Source organism: Solea solea, chromosome 14 (genome assembly GCF_958295425.1).
Source record: "Solea solea chromosome 14, fSolSol10.1, whole genome shotgun sequence".
In the NCBI taxonomy this organism is placed as follows: Eukaryota; Metazoa; Chordata; class Actinopteri; order Pleuronectiformes; family Soleidae; genus Solea; species Solea solea.
Genome location: NC_081147.1, coordinates 7,047,809 through 7,072,839, shown reverse-complemented (window position 1 = coordinate 7,072,839; position 25,031 = coordinate 7,047,809). Strand labels below are relative to the sequence as shown.

At 39.9% G+C, this 25,031-nt stretch overlaps 1 protein-coding gene across 5 annotated transcripts; it reads left to right on the top strand.

The window, feature by feature from the left end:
* The first annotated feature begins 1,834 nt into the window (after positions 1–1,834).
* On the top strand, positions 1,835–21,052 carry LOC131472291 (ETS-related transcription factor Elf-2-like). Of its 5 annotated transcripts, XR_009242083.1 has the most exons (11): positions 1,836–2,136; positions 3,366–3,449; positions 5,791–6,061; positions 8,129–8,236; positions 9,597–9,713; positions 11,809–11,892; positions 12,953–13,145; positions 13,231–13,488; positions 14,200–14,250; positions 17,132–18,594; positions 20,142–21,052. XR_009242083.1 is itself a non-coding variant. In XM_058649301.1 (10 exons), the coding sequence occupies exons 2-10, from the start codon at positions 3,375–3,377 to the stop codon at positions 17,697–17,699; spliced, it is 1,722 nt and encodes a 573-aa protein (XP_058505284.1). In that variant the 5' UTR covers positions 1,835–2,136; positions 3,366–3,374; the 3' UTR covers positions 17,700–21,052. The 5 variants fall into 5 exon arrangements, 4 of the variants coding, with proteins under 4 accessions (XP_058505284.1, XP_058505283.1, XP_058505286.1 ...); XM_058649301.1 differs by having other exon boundaries at positions 1,835–2,136; positions 9,600–9,713; positions 17,132–21,052; XM_058649300.1 differs by having other exon boundaries at positions 17,132–21,052.
* The last annotated feature ends 3,979 nt before the right edge of the window (positions 21,053–25,031 follow it).

Here is a 25,031-nt window from a genome sequence, read left to right as displayed (position 1 = left end):
AAGAATGGAGAAGAAGTGTGCAGAACTATAATATAGTATATACCCGTAGAGGTATAAAGTTGATAGCCACAACATGAAGATGTGGGAAAGAGTTGTTGAAGCTCAGTTAAGGACAGAAGTGAAGATATGTGAGCAGCAGTATGGATTCATGCCAAGAAAGAGTAGCACAGATGTTTGCTTTGAGAGTGTTGATGGACAAGTATAGAGAACGCCACACAAGCAGTTTCACTGTGTCTTTGTGGATCTAGAGAAAGATTATGATCAGGTGCAAGGATAAACAAGGATAAACATTTTACATTTCAGTTCAAACTAGAAGAGAAAATAATTTAGAACATGTTACTACATATTTCCAGTAAATTGTCTTCAAATATTGATCAATATGAATGAAAAAAATAAAGGAAAGCTTAATGATTTTTTTGAACACAGCCTGGCCCAATCGAGGAGGCTAGGTTAGGAGAGGTTTTAGCCCTGTGGCCTGTTGTACGAAAGTAGAATTAAGTTAGCCAGAATACAATACGTGAGAACGCAAGCTTAAGCCTATGCTACTAAGTTCATCCTGACTTAGTCTGTTGCATGAACATCTAACCAGGATGAGTTCACATTCACATCTCTTTGAAGTAGAACCCGAGGTCCATCACAGATTTCTGTGTATCGCCAAGTGAACAACAGCTTATAATGGACACTTATGAAGAGATGAAACACTTGATACTTAAAGAATGTGACACAGTCACTTTTAATAATGTCAGATAAAAAAAGCCTGGCCTAACAGTGGACCGACTGATATATATATATATATATATATATATATATATATATATATATATATGTATATGTATATGTAGACCAATATAAATACTTGCAGAATTTATTCTTTTACATTGTTTTATACTGTAAACTGAGGCTGTGTCTTTGACTACATCAGAATTTCATGTAAAAAACAACAACCCAGAGGTATCCTAAAAATACTTTCTTAGTTCTTATTTGTTAATGAGCTCCAGGAAAATCATCATATTTGCAATTTAAATATTTACCGCTTAGTTCAATGACCATTCTCAGTAGAGAATACTGTAACACAGTCCAGTGACCTGACATGAGTTTTCCTACTGCAAAATGTTTTGTGAAAATTTGCAATCTTGTGATTATTAGCAACTTAGCTAACGAGAAGAGAACACTAATAATAATTATCATCATCACTATCATCTTCATCATGTCATCACACCCTGGATGAGATGATGATGAAATGACCTCAACACTGACCCCACAATCTCATGTGACCCTCAGAAAAGAAGGATGGATGAGGATAATAATAACACTGGCAGTAATGAGTAGCGAGAGAGAGAGAGAGAGACAGAGAGAGTTTTTGTCATCACATTTCTGACACTTTATATTCTTACATATAGACCAATGCTATAAAGAGATGAATCTCCAAACTATTGAAACGTGATTTTAATGTTTCATGGAATCCACAGATACAGAAGAACGTTTGTCTCTAAGTGCCTTTTAAATGATCGTAACATGTTACGTGAACATGATCATATGAACACGCGCCTTCATTTTCTCTGTGTGCACGTGACTGTTCACTGTGAGCAGCCTGCTAAGACAAGAGGGGGAAATTTGTTTTTTTTTTTGTTTTTTTTTTACAAAACAATAACAACACGCAAACAGGGTCATTAATACATACATACACAATAAGATCAGAGCCAGGGGAAGTTTCAAATAAATACATTCAAAATAGAGCACAATTGAATGGTTTTAGCAGCTTTCTTATTTTTTGAATAATAGATGGTGGGGGAAATTCGTGTATTGTTGATGGATTCGTCCTAATGACGTCACAGCCGTTTGCGCTTTGACCCTGTGAATTAGTTGCAGCAAAGAGGTAGCGCGCCGGAAAGCTGCAGGATAGCAGAGAATATAGTGCTCCAAACATCAACAGAAGACCTGCAAACACGTCCAGTATATCCACGTACATCTCCAGGTCAACACACTGTGTCGCTTGTGTCGTAAAATAATTCCCCAAAGGGACCGAGGGCTCAAAAGGACTGGTTTGCTCAGGCGAAGTCGACATTGTGGCTAACATAAGGCCCAGCTAGTGCTAGCCGAGGAGCTTTACTTTTGTACCAGCTAAAGCAAAACAAGGTAAGGAGATGAATGTCGAAGCATTAACACCAACACAACTACTCTTATTCGTCGTGTTGGCGAGTCACAGTGTGGCCCTCATATGAATGAATACTGTTGTTATTATTATCATTATTACCATATCTTGTGTTTTCGCTAGCTCTATGCTAACTGATTTGAGCCTAATGTTGGCTACTGCCAAGTTATCTGGTTGGGGCGATGCGTCATCAGTGTTTATACTGTATGAAGTATTAGTTGTAATTGAATCCAGCAGTTACGTTGACTAAGTCCAGTGAAGTGTGGGTATGAATAGATAAGTCGTTAGGAGGAGAGTTTTGAGGAGCGGGTGTTGAGAACACAGTCGCTCAGAAAGTAAACATAAACTCGTGTGCTGCTGCTGAGGACTTCTGACATCCCTTCACGCAGTCAACACACCGTAACTGTTTCATTGGATGTTAGTTAATAAGTTGTACTGGTTTTGAGCCAACGCCAACAGAACGATTGTGATTGTATACCAGACAAACGTGCGGCTATTGTGAGTTTCATTATTAGATTATTCGGTTGTTTAGTCCATTCCAGTCGGATGGTAAAATAATTATGTTGGATGGTTTTCCAAAAACTCAAAATGACAATGTCTGCAAATGTTTTTTTTTGTCCACAAATCAGAGAAATTGTGGTTACAGTCATAGAGTTGCAGTTACAACACACCGTAATTCACATTTAAGGTAAAATCTCATCGTATGTTTTCTTTGAATAAACAGCAATGATTTTTATCAAAATGATTAATTATCAATAGACCTACACAACAGTATTGTTTTCAATGGGTAATTACCTGCTTGTAAATGTCAAAAGCTGTAATTTGGTGTACAAATGAAGAGGCTTTGTGAACTGTTATTTAATGATTAACGGGTAGTTTATGTATTTTATGTGTATTTGATTTGACCAATGTTATGCAGTGATCCATTACGGCTGAGTTAATTCCATCTGTGTTTGACTGGTTTTGCCTGATCATCAGGACCTGGATGTTTTGACTTACTAATGTGTTATGGTAGTACATGATCTTTTCTTGCAAGAAAGACCGCAGCATAACTGGGACTACATCATGAGGAGAGCAGGCATCATGAGGAGAGCATAGGCAGGAACTGCACTTTAAATGTTCACTTCAGGAATTACATTTTTTAAATGGGCCTTACACATTTAAACCTTAATTCTGCAATCTCTATTCTGACCTGTGTCTTTTATTTTGGTAGGAATGAGTAATGACTTCTGTGGTCGTGTCAGACGGTGGAGGAAACATTGTGGAGTATGTCACCGTCGTGGAGGAACCACAGCAGGTAAGAGCAACCGTATCTCCCAAAAGCTGGTGGCAGCAGAACATGTGAAATAGGGCTGCACAATATATCAGTTAGAAATCGCGATCTCGATTGACAACTACATGTATTATGTAATCTCATTTGTAAGTGACAACGATGTTTCTGTATTTTATTTCATGAGCTGCATCACAAGGCACGAGGCAAGTCGAGCTTGTGGAAACGTGGCATATGTCACTTAAGCCACTACAATATTAATAACAATAATAACAATAAGCCCATTATGCAGGGCCATGTTCAGGCACTTTACTTGAAAGCCTAATTTAATGTTTCTAATCTTTTGTTCATGAGTGCATTAAACATTTAGATTTGTGAAAAAATCGTGCCAGAGAATCGTGATCTCAAATCTAAGCAAAAAAATTGTTATTCACATTTTTCCAGAATCATTTAGCCCTAATGTGGAAGATACCTGTGTCATCATACTCGTGATGGCTGATCCCTGTCTGTAAGCTACAGCGTATTGAAGGCTCACTATCAATACAGTTAAATACAGTTACACAGTAACTTGCTCTTATGTGGAGAAAACAGAAGTTGTACTGCATTAACCAACAGATGAGCAAGTTTTCTTGTTCATTGTTGTCTTGTCTTCTTCTGAGTAATTGGAGGAGGGGAATACGTTATTCAAAAGGGTCGATTTGTTTCACTAAAGTGCAGTGTGAAAGCAAACTTAGCCCGGCTGTGTGTTGCAACCCCCCATTTAACCGAGTCACGCGGACTATTAGTTGTGAAAACGACCTAAGTGTAAGAAGAAGAGAAGTCATAGAGTCATGTAGCTCTCTGTTGCTCTGAAGGTCCAGCAATCAGTAAATCTGACCTCTGACCTTCAATAACATGATCGTACATGTAAGGAAACACCATTGTAGTAAGATGTGACCTGCTTGTCATTTTGTATCGTGGTTCCTGTATATTTATGAAATGTTTTAGGGTTTTCCACCACTGAATAAGGTCACGTGTCTGATACTACAAACGCTCCTGTTGCCGTTGTTACTATAAGTTGGCAGCAGCTCCAGGTTAGTGGGAGCAGCTAACGCATAGCCGTGCTACAACCACAACACTGGGGATGTGGTTGAATCCTCGATTCCACCTTTGCTTTTGAAGGTCAAGATTGTGACGTCGTTTCGATTGATATTCAAGTTACAATGGAAAGCACCCCTAACAGACACAAATTGGATGTCCCCATAGGAGTTCTATTTGAGGGAATGCTTTGGCAGGATGAGTGATATTTCATCCTATGCAAAGGTTATGCTATTTTGCAAAGAATGTCCTGTAACAGTCAAGCAATGTCAGTCATTGTTTAGCCCCATTTTAACTGTTAAAATGTCTTTAAAGCTGTGTGAACACATGCTGGTATGTCAATGTGTCCCCTCTTATTTTAATCACTACAGTTATCAATCAGTCGACACAGAGGAAAATAGTAATGTCATGCACGTTCATGAGATTTTTAAAAACTTCCTGGCTCTGTCCTTGGCTCTGTGATAAGTCACTGCCTCGGGTGTGTCTTTATAACGTTTAGATTTTTTATCATACGTGACTGTTGCAGAGTAACTCAACAGGGTGGTCTGCCTATCTCCACATGTAGTGACAGATGATTGCAGTGCCGTACAACAGGTGTAATCCGGGGGGTGTGTGCGACGAATATGGTAGAGTAAGTTTGTTGAAAATAAGTAATAGGCTCTTGGTGGGTATGGTCGTGGCGTAATTTGTAGGCGACATTGGCGGGACTGTGGTCGGACTTAAAGTAACTAAAAAAACATATTACCTCACCATACTGGTGAGGTAATATGTCTTTTCAGCGATTATTCTCGCCTCTTCTCACTCGATGTTCACATGCTGTTGTTGTGAGTGAGACACGGGAACCTGCTTCGTCTATTTTTCTAGCACTTTTTGTTGTTTTTCCTAATTAAATTGAGTGACTTTATCGAACCTTATCTCTATTGATGTCGCAGAATTGTCTATCGCGGTACATATCGTTATCGCCCAGCTATACCATTTACATTACATTATGAGTACAACTCCGAAACAAAGACATATTTAAAATTAGCTTTGACTTTATCTATTAACCTTCACGCACCTGAATTTGGATATTGTCTGTCAGCTGTCTCTGCAGATCATCTCAGTTCTTAGATGTGGTAGCGATTGTGGTAATCTGTAATAACTTCCAGTCTAAAGAAAATGACATAGTTTAGCTCATATCTTCCATAAATCTACAGTTATCCAACTCTCTGTGTTAGTTTCCAAAATATACTTGGACATGGAGTCAAAAGGCATGTGTGATGTTGAAAACATTTTTTTTCAAACTGTTTAGTGTGTGCAGCATCCTGAAGAGGAGGAGGAAGACGAGGAGGAGGTAGAGACAGTGATCATAGAGGGCAGCGAGGAGGTGGAGGATGATGTGGATGAGGAGGAGGGTACAGTGCTGCAGGAGGAGGACTGTCCAGCTGTAATTGTGGAGGAGGTGCCCAGTGCCCAGGTGGAGGAGTGCTACTCAGCCCAGGTCCTGGTCTACAACGACGGGACATATTTGATGCAGGACGTGGCTGAAGAGCAGGAGGTGGTCACTGAAGTGGCTGAAACTGGTGAGTGAGCTTGAACTCAAGCAATATTCTTTATGTGTACATTTATGGATAATTGTGTTTGTTTAAAAAGTATTACACTACAAAGAAATACAAACAAACAACACATTGCAAATACACAGCATGAAGACAGGTTGTTATAATAAGGAATGGTCACCACTTGTGTTTTCATGGACATGGGTTAATCTGTAGTGTGTCTGTTCTAAAATCAGCGACTTCTTGTCTACAGATGACAGATCAATTTTGAAATTTTTTGAGATGGGTAGGTGATCACCCAAGTGTGGTCCCATTCAATTTAGGTGAGAATCTACCCACTGTTGACATCACAAAAATGATCACCTTTAATTTGGTATATGTACTATGCAGAATCAGACACTTTAACATCAGAGTAAGAGAATCGAATCATGACCTTTAATTTGAAAATCACATTGAATCAAGGATTTGGAGAATGGTCATTATACCATTGCCAAAGCAACAAATCTAGTGGCTGCACAGTACTGTATCCATATTAAAATGACTGAAGTTATTTTAACTTGATCAACAACCCAACTGCACTTTGATTACATGGAATGCACAAAAGAAAAATTATTGATGAAAATTAATAAAAAAAATGAGAAGATATCTGTTTTTCAAATGAACTCTTTTTTTCTTCTCCATCAGTGATATTTACTGGTACCTGTTTTTTTTAGTACCCGCTCTGACGAGGTTCAGCTGAGCCGATACTAAAATGTAACATTAACAGACTGCTGGCCACTGATCGGTCAGAGCATCATCACCAGTGTTGGAAATGTTACTTTCAAAAAAGTAATTAATTACAGTTACTAGTTACTTCTCCCAAAAAGTAACTGAATTAGTTACTGAGTTACAAATCATAAAAGTAACTAGTTACTAGGGAAAGTAACTATTGCGTTACTTCAAGTACATTTTAAGTGCTCAAAGAATTTGCATCCCACCTCCACCCCCTCTTTAACAGAACTTAAAATTCATGTGCATGTTCAATTATTTATGACAAATCTGAATATTATAATGAAATGGACACTTAATACAATAAATTACTAACAGAAACAGTTTACACAATTCTAAACCATTTTAATGGTGCTGTGGGACGAAGTGAGTCTAACATACCTGGCTACCAGTTTAAGCTCTGTCTGAGACAAAACGCGTGGGGCTGAAAGAGTGTGTGTGTGTGCGCAGTGGCAGGGTCCCCTGTCAAACAGTGTATTGCTGGACAATGTTCCATTTTTCATTCATATACCAGTCTTGTGTTATACCACCCAGCACAACATTTTTTGTTTATTAAAACCAAATTTTGCTTTAATTACCACCACAGGAATATTATTAAAAGCGTTTTAATTTCATTCAACTGAAATGCTGTTAATTTCAATGGAATTAAAGGTATCATAAAATAAAATGGAGGAAATGTTATGACTTCTTTTGGGATACACGTATGCAGTATTCTGACTAACTGCTTGCTGTTGCTGCCATCTTGTTGCTCAAGCGCAAATGCTACCAGGACCTTTCTATCTTCAAGAAGCTCTTGAAAACCCAGCTTTTCCAAGAGCATCTTCTGTCCCAGAACTTACCCTAACCCTCCCCCCCGCACTATCTCCTTCTGCACTTTCATCCACCTCTGCACTCACCCTCTCACCCTCTATCAGTCCACTGTTCCTATCGAGTGGAGTTCTTTTCAAGACTTCTTCTATGTAGCTTATTGCTCTCTTGTAAGTAGCTTTGGGTAAAAGTGTCTGCTAAATGCTTAAATGGAATGTAATGTAACGTTTGTGTTATTGTCTGTGATAACAGTAGACTGCCCTCTGCTGGCATGAACCATATCTCACCCTTAAGACTAGATTACAGGAAACAGGAAAGGAGGAACTGTGTCAAACCTGAGACAATGGAATCAGTGTTTTCAAATTGTCAGCCTGAAGCATTACACTTTTGTGGTAACACTCAGCATTAACAGGATCATTGTGTTGTTACTCAGTGTTACACTTGTGTGCTTTTGTCATCATCGTGGCATATTTGTAGAGATGTGTGTACTGACAGAACTTTGTGTGTTCCTCTTTGCAGTGGAGATGTCAGGTCATGACATGGTTTCTTTTGACAAAACCTTTGAAGCAGCTGAAGCTCTTCTCCACATGGAGTCTCCTGGAGGATTGCACAGTGAACGCAACACAGGTAAACACTAGAGCATATATATATGGCTTCTGGATGTACTCTGCTCTGTGGTTGAACCAGCAGCGGCAGAGATACTCTGGCTAATAGTACTCTGTACTCTGGCTAGTAGAACAATTGCCTCACCAGAATCACTTTGGGTCTCATCAGACTAGAGAATCTTATTTCTCATAGTCTGTGAATTCATGTGTTTTTTGGCAAACTCTATGCGGGCTTTCATATGTCTTGCACTGAGGAGAGGCTTCGGTTGGGCCACTCTGCCATAAATCCCCGACTGGTGGAGGGCTGCAGTGATAGTTGACTTTGTGGAAATTTCTCTCATCTCCCTACTGCATCTCTGGAGCTCAGCCACAGTGATCTTTGGGTTCTTCTTTACCTCTCTCACCAAGGCTCTTCTCCCACGATTGCTCAGTTTGGCTGGACAGCCAGGTCTAGGAAGAGTTCTGGTCGTCCAAAACTTCTTCCATTTAAGGATTATGGAGGCCACTGTGCTCTTAGGAACCTTGAGTGCTGCAGAAATTCTTTTGTAACCTTGGCCAGATCTGTGCCTTGCCACAATTCTGTCTCTGAGCTCCTTGGGCAGTTCTTTCGACCTCATGATTCTCATTTGCTCTGACATGCACTGTGAGCTGTAAGGTCTTATATAGACAGGTGTGTGCCTTTCCTATTCAAGTCCAATCAGTTTAATTAAATACATCTGGACTCCAATGAAGGAGCAGAACCATCTCAAGGAGGATCAGAAGAAATGGACAGCATGTGAGTTAAATATGAGTGTCACAGCAAAGGGTCTGAATACTTATAACCATGTGATATTTGTGTTTTTCTCTTTTAATAAATTAGCAAAAATGTCTACATTTTTGTTTTTTTTTCTGTCAAGATGGGGTGCTGAGTGTACATTAATGAGAAATAAAATGAACTTTTTTGATTTTAGTAAATGGCTGCAATGAAACAAAGAGTGAAAAGTTTAAAGGGGTCTGAATACTTTCCATACCCACTGTATGTACCTCCTCTTTAACATGCAACTCATTGGCTAAAATAATAACAAACACCATTGAATGAACAAAGAACAAAACTCATAATATGTTTATTAAAAAAAAAATTGAAAAAAACAAAATCCCTCATTTTGTAAAAAACAAAATCCCTTATTTGGTAAAAAAAAACCAAAATCTTTTTTCATTGTTTACTTGGTTTGTGCTGGGCCGACTTGTTGCTGCTTTTGCAGTGGCAGGTCACATATTGTTGTATGCTCAAGACTATTAGGTTCAGGATCAAGACATGAATATAAAAGCATATGTTTGTTTAAAATACACAGCACCTATTTTTATTGTGTTTCTTTTAAAAACATGTTGTTGTTTGACCCCAGCAGAGGATGTGATGATGGAGACAGTGGTGGAAGTGTCAACAGAGTGTGGGCCTTTAGAAGAAGAGTCCTTCCCTATCTCTCCTGAATGTGAACCTGCTGCCAAGAAGAAGCGAGGAAGTCAGTGTCCCTGCTACACACACTACTACTCTTCACTCCTGTTGTGTTAACATCTACAGTATCTGAATAAGCAAATGCCGTATTATATGCATTAACATTGTGGACATGACCACAAATAAATAAAATGTAAGAAAACAATGAGAAGTAAAAAATAAGGGAGCTCTAGAGAATTGATCTCGGATGTGACTTAAATCTTTGTTGACACCTGAATGTAGACCTGTCCACATTTGATTGATATCCAAAAAACAGATTTTATTACATCTTACTGTATCTGAAAAAGGCTAATAATACTACTCAGCTCTGATGTTATACAAAGATTATTTAATGTTGAGGTCAGACTACAATCTTTTTGTCTGTTCTGACAGTCACTGTCAAATGAGGAGACTAGCGAGCTATGTTCACACTACCAGGATGAAGTGACTCAGTATATACTCCTAATATAATCACTATCTCTCCTCTGCACGTGACCAAACCATCTCAACCTTCACTCTCTTTACTGTATTTCCAAACTGTTCAACCTGAGCTGTACCTCGAAAAAACGTGTGCATTGTTCAGTGTGTTTGGTTAATGTTCAATTCACATGACATGTCGGGTAGTGACGGAAATAGCTTGGGACATATGGACAGATGTAAAATGGACAGAAATGGAGTATATATGGGCCTTGCTCCAGTAACCCAGTGAAGGTTTTTTGTTTGTTACTATTTATTTTCTTCTTGTGAGTGGAGGCGTGGAGTGCAAGTCAGTTGTAGAAATGGCGAGATAAGACAAGGGAGAAGGGGGCGGAGTTAGAGGATGCGTCAACAGACTTGATTCGTTTTCCTGTGTGGGAGCTTTTGAGATTTTGTGTTACCTATGATGATAGTGATGATGATGATGGCAGATAAAAAAGTGGTGGATAAAATGGCAACTGTATGCAAGCACTGTGCAACACATGTTACTTACACTAGCAGCAACACATCCTGCTGCACATCCTTTCCAGCTCTGTCTCTCTGCCTAGCCAATCGCCTTCCTTAGTATATAAGAGTGTCCCGTCTCTTATATACTTCACTATAAGCCTTTTGGTAAATGGTCTGTGTTTATATAGCACTTTTCTAGTCTTGATGACACATTCACACATTCATACAGTTCTTCTATGTGCAGCATATTTTCTAACACATCTTTCATAACCAATCACACGCTGCCAGCACAGCCTTCAGGAGCAGCGTGGCGTTAAATGTCTTGCCCATGGACACATTTGGCCTGTAGAACTGGAAATCAAACAATTTTAAAGTTAAAAGATGTCTTACTCTATCTCTGCGATACCGCCACCCTTTGCCTTTGCCTCCTCTCTCTTTGCTGCACGCATAGAGTCCCAGTACTATTGCCTACTTTCTTCATTCATTATCGCCGCTTCTAACACACACAAAATTGTACCATAACCATCACCAGCTCAAAATAACGTATCATACATGTCACAAGGCTGTCCCCACGCACAGACAGGAACATGAAGGATAGTGCATAAACACGAAGCTGTGGACCGCGATTCAGCCCGTCCAGTTAAGACCTGATGTTTTGTGCATTTGTATTGGAATGATTTTTTTATTGTAAAATATGCTTAAATTTGTACACAGCACACATGCCAAATGTGCATGCTCAGCGTCTCCTCCAGCTTTCATGTATTCCTGTAGCTGCTACAGGGACACATACAGGTCTGATGTGGTCTGGTTTCAGCATAGGGCTGTTCAGACTATGTGTTTTGACTTTTCTTAAGTTATTTATTGTTATAAGATATTTTCTGGCAGACTGTCCACACTGAGTTGCAAGTGACCACACTAGATGTAGGTGTACATAGGTTTGTAGCCCAGCTTTTAAACATGCATTCTGGCACCAGTTGTGATTTCATCCTTGTGTGTCATGTTAAGATTAATGCAATAGGTAATTCTAAAGTCAGTTTGAGCAGCCAAAGCATTCAGAGTTGGATGCTTCTGATCTTTTTCTGTGATGGAAACATAAATACTTGATTCATGTGTGGTGGTCTATATAGGTTGCCTGTATTTCTCAGCTGCACCCTAAAAATGAATCGGTGCAGTAATGATCTCTGTGTGTTTGAATGCAGGTGGACGTAAGCCAAAGTTACACCAGCCTGCCTCCAATGGCTCCTTCGATTTAGGGATCAAGAAAAGACCAAGAGAGGGCAAAGGTTTGTATGAGCTTTTTGTTTGATTGTACGTTTTATGCAACATACTGACACATCTAGAGAAAGGTGTTGTGAAAATGTCAATATCACAAACAGTTGATAAAGTTGTTGCTCAGGTTTGGTAAAATAAAAGCCACCGCCTCTTGTAGTTTTTATATTATACCAATATATAAGAGGGCCACACGGTTGGTGTAGTGGTTAGCACTCTTGTCTTTGCACCAAGAAGACCCAGGTTCGAGCCGATGTTGGAACAAGGGCCTTTCTGCATGGAGTTTGCATGTTCTCCCCGTGTGTGCATGGGTTTTTTCCGGGTTGCTCCCACAGTCCAAAAAAAGCATGCAATATGAGGATTGGGTAAATTGGTAACTCTAAATTGAACATAGGTGTGAATGTGAGAGTGAATGGTTGTTTGTCTCTATGCGTGTGGCCCTGTACCCCGTCAATCGCCCTATGTCAGCTGAGACAAGAAGGTAAAACACACAAGGTATAGAATTGCACAATACAACTTATTCTGTTGCTGTAAAGTATCCTCTTGTTTGCACCTCTTTAGAGGAGAGGATGGGGGTTGTAATATAAATACAGAGATTTTCATCCAAAATATACAGGTATTTTTGAGAGCCTACTCTCTTGTCAAATGTGGGATATACTTTAGTTCTCCTTACAACTCTGCACAAGATAAGTAGGTACAGCTTAGTGTACTTGGTTTATTCAGATTTTAACTTGAATGAGAAATTTAGTTTTTTATACTATGTAAAATCGGAATTCAAGAACAAACTTCAGAACGTCCTAGAGTTTTGACTCCGTTTAGGTAGATAATGCATCTGTCTTGTTAATGCACTGCAACTACACTACACTCCCAATGAGAACCTTCACCATCTTTTTTATGCCAAAAATAATGCCAAACATCTCATTGTCTCTGTGTGTTCGTATAGTCTTTCTGTGGTCCTTTGCAAACTCTGTTTCCTAAGAACCTGTTGACGTGAATATCACTGCACCTGTGTCCCTTATAATTACGTAGATACAAGCCAAAAATTAAGGTAATGTTGTGTTGCTTGTTCTCCAGGTAACACCACCTATCTGTGGGAGTTCCTACTGGAGCTGTTGCAGGATAAAAACACATGTCCCCGCTACATCAAGTGGATGCAGAGAGAGAAGGGAATCTTCAAACTGGTCGACTCCAAGGCCGTGTCAAAACTGTGGGGGAAACACAAGAACAAGCCTGACATGAACTACGAGACCATGGGCCGAGCCCTGAGGTCACTGCTTCTTCTCCTGAACAATGTCTAAATGTCAACACATAACAACACAGCTTTGATATTCAATCTGAATATATGTGTTTAGGTATTACTACCAGCGAGGGATCCTGGCAAAGGTCGAGGGCCAGCGTCTGGCCTACCAGTTCAAAGAAATGCCCAAGAACATACGCGTCATTGATGAGCAAGAGGAGGAGGGTGAGGATGTGGAAGACGGTGAGGGTGTGGTGTCTGCTCAGCACCTAGCTCACCAACAGGGCTCTGCAAGTCTGGGCAGCACCTCTCTTGTTGGCCTCCAGCCTCAACAGACCTACGTCACTGTTATCCCTAGCAACACCACCACCAGGTCTGTATTTAGCTGTGTTAATAAACATTACATAACTTCCTGACACTGCTCTGAAAACTTAACCTTTAAAATACACCTGAAGTTGTGCAATCTGACGATACCTGGTGAAACCTGATGAAGTACCCAGAGCCTTTTGGCCAGGAGCAGTCAGTACATTTACATGCACAGTTTAATCGAGCTAAGGCCGTAGTGCGACTAAGATAGGCAATCGGACAATGTTCAGAGTCCGAGTGTGTATGCAGAAGAAAAAAATCTATTTAATGGCTGTTTACTTCTAACTCTAACTCCACACCAGGTGGCGCTGTATCTCTCTCTGTAAGCTAGTTTTTGAATCAGTTTCCTGTTGATCTATTCTGTCTCTTGAGTGTTTTATTTGTTTCCTTATTTATTTATTTGTTTGTTTGTTTGTTTATTTATTTATTTACCTTACCCATATCAGTTTTGAACAGCCAGAAGGAATACTTTCTCTCTGACAGCCAATTTGGGTTAAACCCTGTGGTGACTGGACTTATGCTGCTTCTCAGGGGGAGGGGGTGCAGCAGGTGGGCTACTGCTCTGCTCCATGGATGCACTCTGCTCTGTGCTTGAACCAGCAGCGGCAGAGATACGCTGACTAATAGTACTCTGTACTCTGGCTAGTAGAACAATTGCCTCGCCAGAATCACTTTGGGTGCGCTTAAAAAAACGTGGATATTTTCTACTGTTTTTCAGGCAGTGGGGGTCGACGCGACATGTTGTCCTGTTCTCTCTGTCTGGCTGTAGGTGTGTTTACGTATTTGTCTTTGTGTACTCTGGTGCGGAGCTCCGCCTATCGTAAAAACAGAGAGTGGAGGAATGTGTATATGTGCAGCAACGAAGAAAGCGTAATGAAATATCCTCGCTTAAATTAGACCAATAACGTCATTATTTATTAAAAGAACACAGTCCATACCTGTTCTATAGGAAAAGTGACCTGAAATTACTTCTGTTGTGATTTGGTGATATAAATGAAATTAACTTGACTTTCAGGGTAGGTGAAACACTAGGGTGAATGGCAAAATTGTAGTGTAAAGCAGCTTTGAGTGGTCATCAAGACTAGAAAAGTGCTATATAAAAATAAACCATCTATACTGTATATTCTACTACACATATAAAGTACTTCTCAGGTGCAATTTTTTTCACTTCCCTTCCCTTATCATTTCATTCATGCACTTTATATAGAGTCTGCAATGTATATTTGTAAAACAGTTTTATATAATGTTCCACTACACTTTTCCGTCATTATCTTATATTATTATTATTATTATTATTATATATTATTATGCCCTTCAAAAGTATTGGAATCGTGAGGCAAATTCCTTTATTTTTGCCGAAGACCAAACACATTTGGGTTTGACATCAACAGATGAATATGAGACAAGAGATCAACATTCCAGCTTTTATTTCCAGGTATTTACATCTGGATCTGATACACAATTTAGAAGATAGCATTATTTGTAATGGAACACAACAAAAGTATTTTGCAGATAGACTTAAAAAAAATCCTTCGATTGCAATAACTGCATCAAGCCTGTGACTCACTGACCTCACCAAACTTTTACATTCCTCTGCTGTGATGCTCTTCATGGCTTTCACCACAGCCTCTTTCAGTTGTTTGTTTTGGGGGATTACTCCCTTCAGTCTCCTCTTTAGCAGGTAAAATGCGTGTTCAATTGGGTTTATGTGTGGAGATTTTTTTTTGGCAGACAAAATTAGTTCATTTTGCTGCTGCCATCATCAATGAAGAATAATGAGCTCATCCCAGAAGACGCCATGCAAGCCCAAGCCATGACATTACCTCCACTGTGTTTCACCTATGAGCTTGTATGTTTGGGATCATGATCAAGATCATTTCCTTTTCTAAACTTTGGCCTTTCCATCACTTTGGTAAAAGTTCATCTTTGTCTCATCAGTCCATAAAACATAAAACCCAGAGTTTTTGAGGCTTGTACTTTTTTTTGCAAATTCCAGCTTGGCCTTCCTATTCTTCTTGCTAATGAGTGGGTTGCATCTTCTGGTGTAGCCTCTGTATTAGGGATGTCCGATATTGGCTTTTTTACAGATATTGGATATGTCGATATTGCCCAACACTTAATTTCCGATTTCGATATCAACCAATACCAATATATATACAGGGTTTTTTCCCACAAAACTAATTTTAGGTCACATCATGTATCTCCTGTTTGCGCCATGTGCTTAAATCTCATTACCGACACCTACAGAGTGTTGATAAATGGACGTGTGTATATATATTTATTGTTATTATTTTCACATTTTAAATGTTAGCTTCATTTATTTTTATTAAAATATACAGTACCATGTAGATGGATATATTACAGCAGTGTATAGTATATGTTTGTATGTGTGTATATACATATCCACCGATGTATACTTGGTAAAACAGGTGGAGCGAGAACACTTCTGGGTCTTGAGTTTAAGCATAAATATGTTCTAAATTAACTAAATGCGGTATGTTTGTGCAGGCATGGTGGAGTAATCATTGTTTGTTTTTATACATGTTTTGTGTAGAATGTTCTTGCAGTTAATCACCCTCTGGATATTCACTGGATGTGGAGTCCGACAAGTGTCAAAATTTAAGGCACTTCTTGTTCAATTGAATTACCTCTAATCATTATTGCTTCCTGCGAATCAAACGCGCCACAATTTATACCAAGCGTTTACTTTCACATTTTCGCGAAATCCAGGCATTACTTGATCAGGTTTTCTTTATCGGCAGAAAAACTGATGATCGGGCCGATATTGTCGGTGAGCCAATATTATCGGACATCGCTACTCTGTATGTTTGTTCATGAAGACTGCGAACAGTAGATTGTGATACCTTCACTCCTACCCTCTGGAGGTTGTTGCTGGGCATTAAACTAACATTTGTTTTAGTTTAAATTCACAATTGCTTGTTTTTCACCCATAGACAGCTCTCTGGTTTTCATGTTGGTTCCACTTCTAAATGCAGTCTGCACATGCAAAACCTATCCTACCCAATTTGAAACTGAGCGGAGACATTCAGTACTATTTATTGTTTGAATAGTCAATGTAATAGGACACACCTGTCAGTCACATGTTCACATACTTGCTCACATGAAAAATAGGTGGGTTCAAACACTATCTTCTGAGTTGTGAATCAGATCCAGATGTAAATACCAGGAAGTAAAAGCTGAAATGTCCATCTCTTGTCTCATTCAACTTTTGATGTCAAACCCAAATGTTTTCAGTCCATGGCAAAAATAAAGGAATTGGCCTCACTTTTCCAATACTTTTGGAGGGAACTGTATTTTGTGTCCCCCCCGAACTGCCTCGCAGGGATAAATATAGTTTTCTGAATCTGAATCTGAGATGTTGTTAGGTCATCTGTTACCTACATTTCTCTTTCAAGGAATATATTGAATTTGTTGCTATTTGTGTGGAGGCCATTAACAATAACAATCTGAATATAGTGCAACTCGTTATTCACAGCCTCTCTGTTAGTGCTGCACAAATTGGTTCTGGCTCACACCCATATTAAATATCCACCTGATTTCAGCTGCTCAGTTGCATGTTCACACATGATACAAAATGTGGACAGTGTTTAGAGTGTAATGTCTTTTCTTTATGGTGTCTTCCTCTGCAGGCCCATCCGAGCCATGCCAGTAGTCATGACCAACTCACTAGGTCAGGTGACATTAAACTCTACGTCCATTCTCACCACCACCACTGGAGTCCCTGTAACTGTGGCAAATGCCATGGCCAGCACTCCATCCAAACTGGTAATCCAGGCTATGCCCACTGTGCTGCCCACAAGCTCCAAAACAGGAGAGAAGATTACCATTATCACCATTCCAGCCAACCAGCTGGCCACACTCATGCAGGGTAATCCAACAGGCCATTTAACACAGCTCATCCAGGCCAAAACCTTCACCACGCATCTGCCACAACACACTGTGGAACCGTCTACAGTCCAGGTGATGGCCAGCAGCTGCTCGGCACCGCAGCTCATCCTGGCCAAACCAGCAGCACTGGCTCAGAAGCTGCCTCAGCTGCAGGTGAGCCACCCTCACACCACACTGGCCAAAGTCCCTACTCCACAACCAAAGCCCCCCCTCTGTCAGCCCGAGGCAGTACAATCAGAAGTGGTCATCGCAGAGGTGCCACAGCCCTCCAGTCCAGCAACAGCGTCAGGAAAGACCCAGTTATCCTAAAAGCAGAAGGCTAGAGGAAGTAACCATGGACATGGACACAGCCCCTACAGACCCCCCCCCCCCCAATCCACTCTCTGCTTATTGGTATTCAGGGAAACTGAAGCCACAACCAAGAATTAAAGGGACAATTGCACACGCACTCACAGGTCCTTCAGAGGACATGGGCAGCCTTAGATTGTACATTAAAAACCTCCTCCATGTAATCAGATCTAAAATACAAAGCCCAGTGAGACTTTGTTGCAAACACAAGTGTAAAAAGCATTTTTGATACTCAGCAGCTATGTCAAAGTCCAGGTGTATTTAGAAAAATCTGTTTGTTTCTTTGTTTTCAGTCTTTAGTGTTTGCAGATGTCTGTTACTCTTCTCTTCTCCCAACACCCAGCATCTTTTTCACCTGCACACAGGAAGGAAGGAGGCGAGGGAAGGAGGGTGGAAGGGAGTAAGAAAAGAAGGGAGGAAGGAAGGAAGTAAAAAGATAACTGCATGGAGATTAAAGAACTCAGTTGTGTGCTCCACATTAGAAGTATGATACAATATTTTCTTGTACTATCAACGTATTGAAGTAGATTTTACTTAACTGTGTATTATAAAAGGAGATAATTGATAATGAAACAGTTCATCTTTGTTTTATACAGGCATAAGAACAATGAAATGTTTTAAAGGAAAACCCTGTAACTGTTGCTGAGTGAGAGCTCTGTTAACAAGTTTCACTTTATTTACAGAAAACAAAAGCTGAAAAGGTCTATTCTTTATGATCTTAGTGCTATTACACACACCAAACACAAACAATATTATTTAAAACACTTAAGTGTTAGTCACACAAGCTTGATCACTGGTCATATCATCATCAGCCTCTTCTGCTGACTTGGGTGAAGCTAACAGCTAAAGCTAAAAGGTAAGTCTGCACATTTGTTGCTTGTTGCACTGCTTTAATGGTGATAATTAGTTATCCTCACAGTTCTCACAGCAAAACTTTACATTAAGATTTATTCGACCCCTGAACAACACAACTTAACTGTAGTGAATTCAGTTAGTCAAAGGCCAAGCGAGGTGGTGTGGTGGGTCTCGTACACTTTGAATTCACTTTGTGCCCAAGTGGACCAAAGACCACAACTCATAAATATGAACTGAAATAATAATACCAGTAGTAAAATGACACACCATGTTGAAATTTCAGATCAACATCAAATTTCAACAGGCTCATTAATTCCATCAGTGGGTGAAACTGGTAGCACAACTCATCAGAGACGATCGTGGCTGTGAACGGCTAAACCTCCCTTCTTGGGCTTAGCCCTTAGAAAAGGAAAAGTATCAGTTGTAGTGCAAACATCAGCAGCTGTCCCAAGACAATCATCAGGAACCGTAAACACACCAAAGCTGTTGCAGAGAAAACATAAGATTCAGTTTTATTCAATTCAATTTTATTTGTATAGTGCCAAGTCATAACATACATTATCTCAAGGCACTGTACATAGACAACATCATGGAGAGCAGATAATCCCATCAGTTCACACAATGATCAAATAATAGGCATCAGTGGAGAGAGAAAAACTCCCTTTTAACAGGAAGAAATCTGACAGAACCAGGCTCAGATGTGCAGTCATCTGCCCTGACCGGTTGGGGTGAAAAGAACCTGTGATCCCAAGAGTCTGCTCCAATCTCTGCAGTAGAATATTATGATCAATGGTGTCAAATGCAAAGTATAGAAACTAGACCATTATCTAAAGCCAAGAGAAGATCATTACTAACTTTAACTAGTGCTGTTTCTGTGCTATGGTTTAATCTAAAACCTGACTGAAAATCTTCAAACAGGCCATTAATCTGCAAATATTCACATAATTGATTAGCAACTGCCTTTTCTAAGATTTTAGAAAGAAAGGGAAGATTAGATATAGGTTGATAATTAGCTAATATATCTGGGTCAAGGGTCACTTTTTTGAGAAGGGGTTTAATAACTGCTATTTTAAACATTTGGGGCACATATCCAGTTAATAAGGATAGATTAATTTGAGTCAATATAGAGCTGTTAATTAAAGGAAAAACATCTTTAAACAGTTTGATGGGGATAGGATCTAACTGACAGGTTGATGGCTTGGAGGATGATACTAGTGATGTTAACTCAGGGAGATCTATAGGGGAGAAACTGTCTAACTGTGCACCTGGTGCTTTTAAAGCGCTAAAGATGAGTCAGTCCCAATATGAGGGAGGAGATGATCCATTTTTCTCTAAATGTTATTTTATTCACAAAAAAGTTCATAAAGTCATCACTGCTCAGTGTTAAAGGAATAGATGGTTCAGTGGAGCTGTGGCTCTGTGTCAGCCTGGCTACAGTGCTGAAAAGAAACCTGTGATTATTCTTATTTTCTTCAATTAAAGAAGAATAATAGGCAGCTCTAGCTTTGTGTAGGGCTTTTTTGTTTGATAGTTTGTTTTGTTTTACAGATAACTATAAGAGTCGGATCATCAGAGGGAGGAGTTGTACAGTGTAATGGCCACAGGCAGGAATGACTTCCTGTGGTGCTCAGTGGTGCATAGAGGCGCAATTAGTCTCACGCTGAAGGTTCTAGTCTGTTTGACCAGAGCGTGGTGGAGAGGGTGAGAGCCATGCTACAGTTTCGCCCGCACCTTCGACAGCATCCTCCTGTCTAACACTGCTGTCAAAGTGTCCAGCTCCACCCCCACAACGTCACTGGCCTTTCTCATGAGCTTATTGAGTCTGTTAGCATCTGCTACTCTCAGCCTGCTGCCCCAGCACACAGCAGCAAACAGAATAGCACCAACCACAGACTCATAAAACATCCTCAGCATAGTCCGGCAGATGTTAAAGGAGCGGAGCCTCCTCAGAAAATAGAGGCAGCTCTGTCCCTTCTTGTAGAGGACTTCAGTGTTCTTAGTCCTGTCCAGTTTATTGTCTATGAACACCCCCAGATATTTATAGTGATCAACGATGTCCACATCATGCCCCAGGATGGAAACTGGGGTCATTGGTGCCCTGGCTCTCCTCAGATCCACCACCAGCTCTTTGGTTTTTGTTGTGTTGAGCTGGAGGTGGTCCAGCTCACACCATGTGACAAAGTTGTCCACCACAGCCCTGTACTCGGCCTCCTCACCATTGCTGATATATCCAACTACAGCAGAGTCATCAAACATGGGAGCCAGAGGAGGTGTGAGAAGTGGTCACAAAGGTTTAGCAGGTCAGGCGACAGACACAGTCTCTATGGGGTTTTTAATTGGTGACTGCTCGAAAAGAAGCACAGAGAAGCGTGTAAGTCTGCAGCTCTGTGTCCTGGTCTCAGCTCTGGATTGTCATGGGTTTCTAATAAACTTCAATAAACTTCTAGTATGTAACTTCACACAGACTCAACATTAACCTTCGTGACCTCCGATTGGTGTAATGTCATTACTGCCATCCAGTGACGTGCGGTGAGGTTCATGGCTAGTGAGGCACTGACTCTTTCAGAGTCAGATTTACAAATAGAAATTAACCCAAAAGAGCACTATAAACATCATTTGATTCATAACAGATAATGAGTTATGTTATGCATCTCATATCAGCATCTTTACACGAACGGGTAATGTTCTTTCCTGTAGTCTGAAGCATACCTTTCAGCTCCGGTGTTGGTCTTCCTTTGGTTATTACATCTTGCTTTGATTGAAAATCCAGATTTGCGAATCTTTTCAGTTTGGAAATGTAATAGTCCATCGTGATTTAGCGGATTATTATGAATAAAAAATAACCACGTTCAAGAACAAAGAAAATAGCACAAGAATGTGTCACTGTCCCTCTGTATATCCACAGTGCCCTCTGCCTTGAGTCAGGCGTACTGTTTGCCTCGCCAAGTGACTTTTTACTGCAGTTTCATAACTAATCTGCAAGCCTAAACACGTTGGAGAAATATATCTCATACATAATCCAGATTTTGGAAAGTCAGAGCACATCATCAGAGTGTTTTATTTTGGATATACAAAGGGACAGTGACACATTGTTTGCATCGCATACAGGCACTGTTTGTGAGGTACCATAGGATATTATACTATTCACTGAGCGGCACAGCAAGATGCTGCTTTAGCCAGCAGTTTCAGACCATACAAGTTATTACATTTGCCCAAACAATAATGCAAGAGAAAGTTTACATACCAGTTTTATGATACTCCTGATGTGCAGATCAGGGCAGTCTTCTATAACAACAGTTGCCATTTCAGGGTCCCCATTGAACAGCACATGAATTACAGCAGGACTAAATCCTGTGACATGCAACCTGGAAGAGGTTGCTTTCAATAAGCACCTCTGATGCTGCTGGAACAAGATGGTCAGGTTCACCCTCAAATAGCAGTGTTCGGCCCATTCCTCCTGTAAAGTACCAAGAGAGTTCAGGATCAAGTCACAACAATTAACCACTTAAATACTTATATATATTTAAAAAATGACATCATATTAACCTTCAAAATAGTAAGAGACTTACCAAGATCTAGACTGAATCCAAACTGGAGTTTGGATATTATTGTTGTCATAAAGTACCACATCACTCCCTCTCCGACAGCAAAACCGCCTGAAATAACACAGTGGAAAAACAGTGGCTGACTAATACAGGCAACTGGATTAGGTAACTGTGGCAGTGGGGTATGGTTAGAGTGGGCTCAGCCGGTGATCAGACAGCTGGACAGAATCAGGTAATCAGTCAGCTATATAAGCACACTTGTAACCTGGTTCTGATCTCTTGCAGTAGGCTGGGTCCACAGAGAGAAGCGAGGCAGACACAGGCACGCGCTCAGCTGACGGAGTGACGGCGGTGACTTGTGTCAGATTGCTTGGGTGGACGTTTGTGCGACAATGAAGTCTTGTTTTCCACCACCAGCGAACTCTTCCTTCCTTCTCTGAACACGCTGTGGGTGCTGAAGCTCACAGTAACATTTAACAAGCAAGTGAAAAAATAGTCACTATTGTATTGACATATTGTATTGATAGCATCCTTAATATTGACTTCCAGATAACAGGAGAATATTGTGCACTTACATTTTCTGCAATAATGTCTAGTTTTATATGTAGCTCTGGCTGTGAGGGAGTGAGATATACCACCAAAGTGACATATTTATGTTAAGTAAATCCAACTTTCCTATGCAGAGTTATTGGAATGCCTACTACCCCACTCATGGGAGATCATGAAGTAGTGATAATGAAGTCGGTGGCAATATTTGTCTATTTTGTAGTGATGGTGAGATGAAGCCTCATGAGGCATTGAACCACTTGAGCCAACTGGTTCGAGAAAGGGTTCATTTCTCGAAGCTTCATGTGCACACGAAATAATAATAATTTTAATAAATGATCTAATTTCTGACAATTGTATTGATTTATTCTGTGTAACTGAAACTTGGTTACATGCAGGAGATTACGTTAGTATAAATGAGTCAACTCCGCCCACTCATGCTAATACCCATATTCCTAGAAGTCTTAGCTGTGCATTTAACTCGCTGTTGGAATCAATAGGTTTTATTCAACATGTTAATAAACCAACTAATCGCCTTAATCACACCCTTGATCTTGTTTTAACTTATGGTATTGATATTGATAACTTAAACATAGTTCCTCAAAACCCTCTCCTTACTGATCATTATTTACTCACATTTAATTGTATAATCATGAACTACAATAACATAAATAAGAAATACAGCTACAGCCAGTGCCTGTCTGATAATAATATTAATACATTCAAAGAGACAGTGCAACCTTTATTTGACTCGGTGCCATATATCAGTACATCTGAAGGTACCTTTTGGGATTTTACTCCCGCCCTCATAGATAACCTTGTTGATAGTACAGCAGCCTCACTGCGTACTACATTAGATTGCGTTGCCCCTCTGAAAAACAAAGTGGTGAATCAAATGAGACGAGCACCATGGTTTAACTCCAATACTCGTGCTCTTAAACAGGCGTTACGTAGATTAGAAAGAAAATGGCGTTCCAATAACCTAGAGGAATTTTATATAGCCTGGAAAGATGGTTTTGTAGCTTACAAAAAAGCCCTACACAAAGCTAGAGCTGCCTATTATTCTTCTTTAATTGAAGAAAATAAGAATAATCATAGATTTCTTTTCAGCACTGTAGCCAGGCTGACACAGAGCCACAGCTCCACTGAACCATCTATTCCTTTAACACTGAGCAGTGATGACTTTATGAACTTTTTTGTGAATAAAATAACATCAATTAGAGAAAAAATGGATCATCTCCTCCCTCATATTGGGACTGACTCATCTTTCAGCACAAGAGCTTTAGAAGCACCAGGTGCACAGTTAGACAGTTTCTCCCCTATAGATCTCCCTGAGTTAACATCATTAGTTTCATCATCCAAGCCATCAACCTGTCAGTTAGATCCTATCCCCACCAAACTGTTTAAAGATGTGTTTCCTTTAATTAACAGCTCTATATTGACTCAAATTAATCTATCCTTATTAATCTACTTCAAAGAGACATGAACATGCACTTACCAGGATAAATTGCCTGACTTGACCAAGCCGCGCCTTCTTATCCTGGTTTGGCGCTAATGCAACGGACTAAGCCAAGATGAACTTCATAGCATAGGTCAAGACTTGCTGTTCCAGAAATCCTGGATATATTAATTCTACTTTTGTGCAACAGGCCCCAGTTGTTATAATACATCCATGAGTGGAAAACTACTGCTAAACACTTTTCCTTTTCCTCCTCATCTTCTTCTTCCTCTTACAGCAGTCTGAAATAAAAATAAAATAACCTATGGCAGAAGTTTACCAATCATCATTAAATCTCTAAAGGTGTTAAGTTTGTTCATTTAAATTTTGTCAATGATATGGACAAATTAATTCTATCAATATAGTTGACATTCTCAGGTGCTGATTTGGTAGTTCTTAAAACAAATGTTTTACTGTAATTCATAAAGTACATATCATTCTACACACTGTTGTCATATCTATTTGTCATCCACCTGTGAAGCATGTTGAACTGCACTAACCTCAATGACCTAGGGCTGAACAATTTGGTGATAAGTTTTACCATTTTGCTTGATATTGGGATTGGGATTTATTTTGAAAAGGTGATGGCATATTAACAAATGACATGAAAACAGAAGACAGAACAAACTGTAACAATTACAAGTCCAGTCATACTATGAATGCTGCTACACGAAAAAGTATCTGGGATTTGGACTGCTGGTCAGACATGGTGACAAGTGATATTTGCTCCTGGCAAAGTTCTGTGAAAGTGATGAGATCCCAGAGTGCTTCTGTGTCAACCCTTGTTAGTAACAACCTGAACAAACAAGCCACAGTTCTGCTGAAAAAAAACAACAAAAAACTACTCAA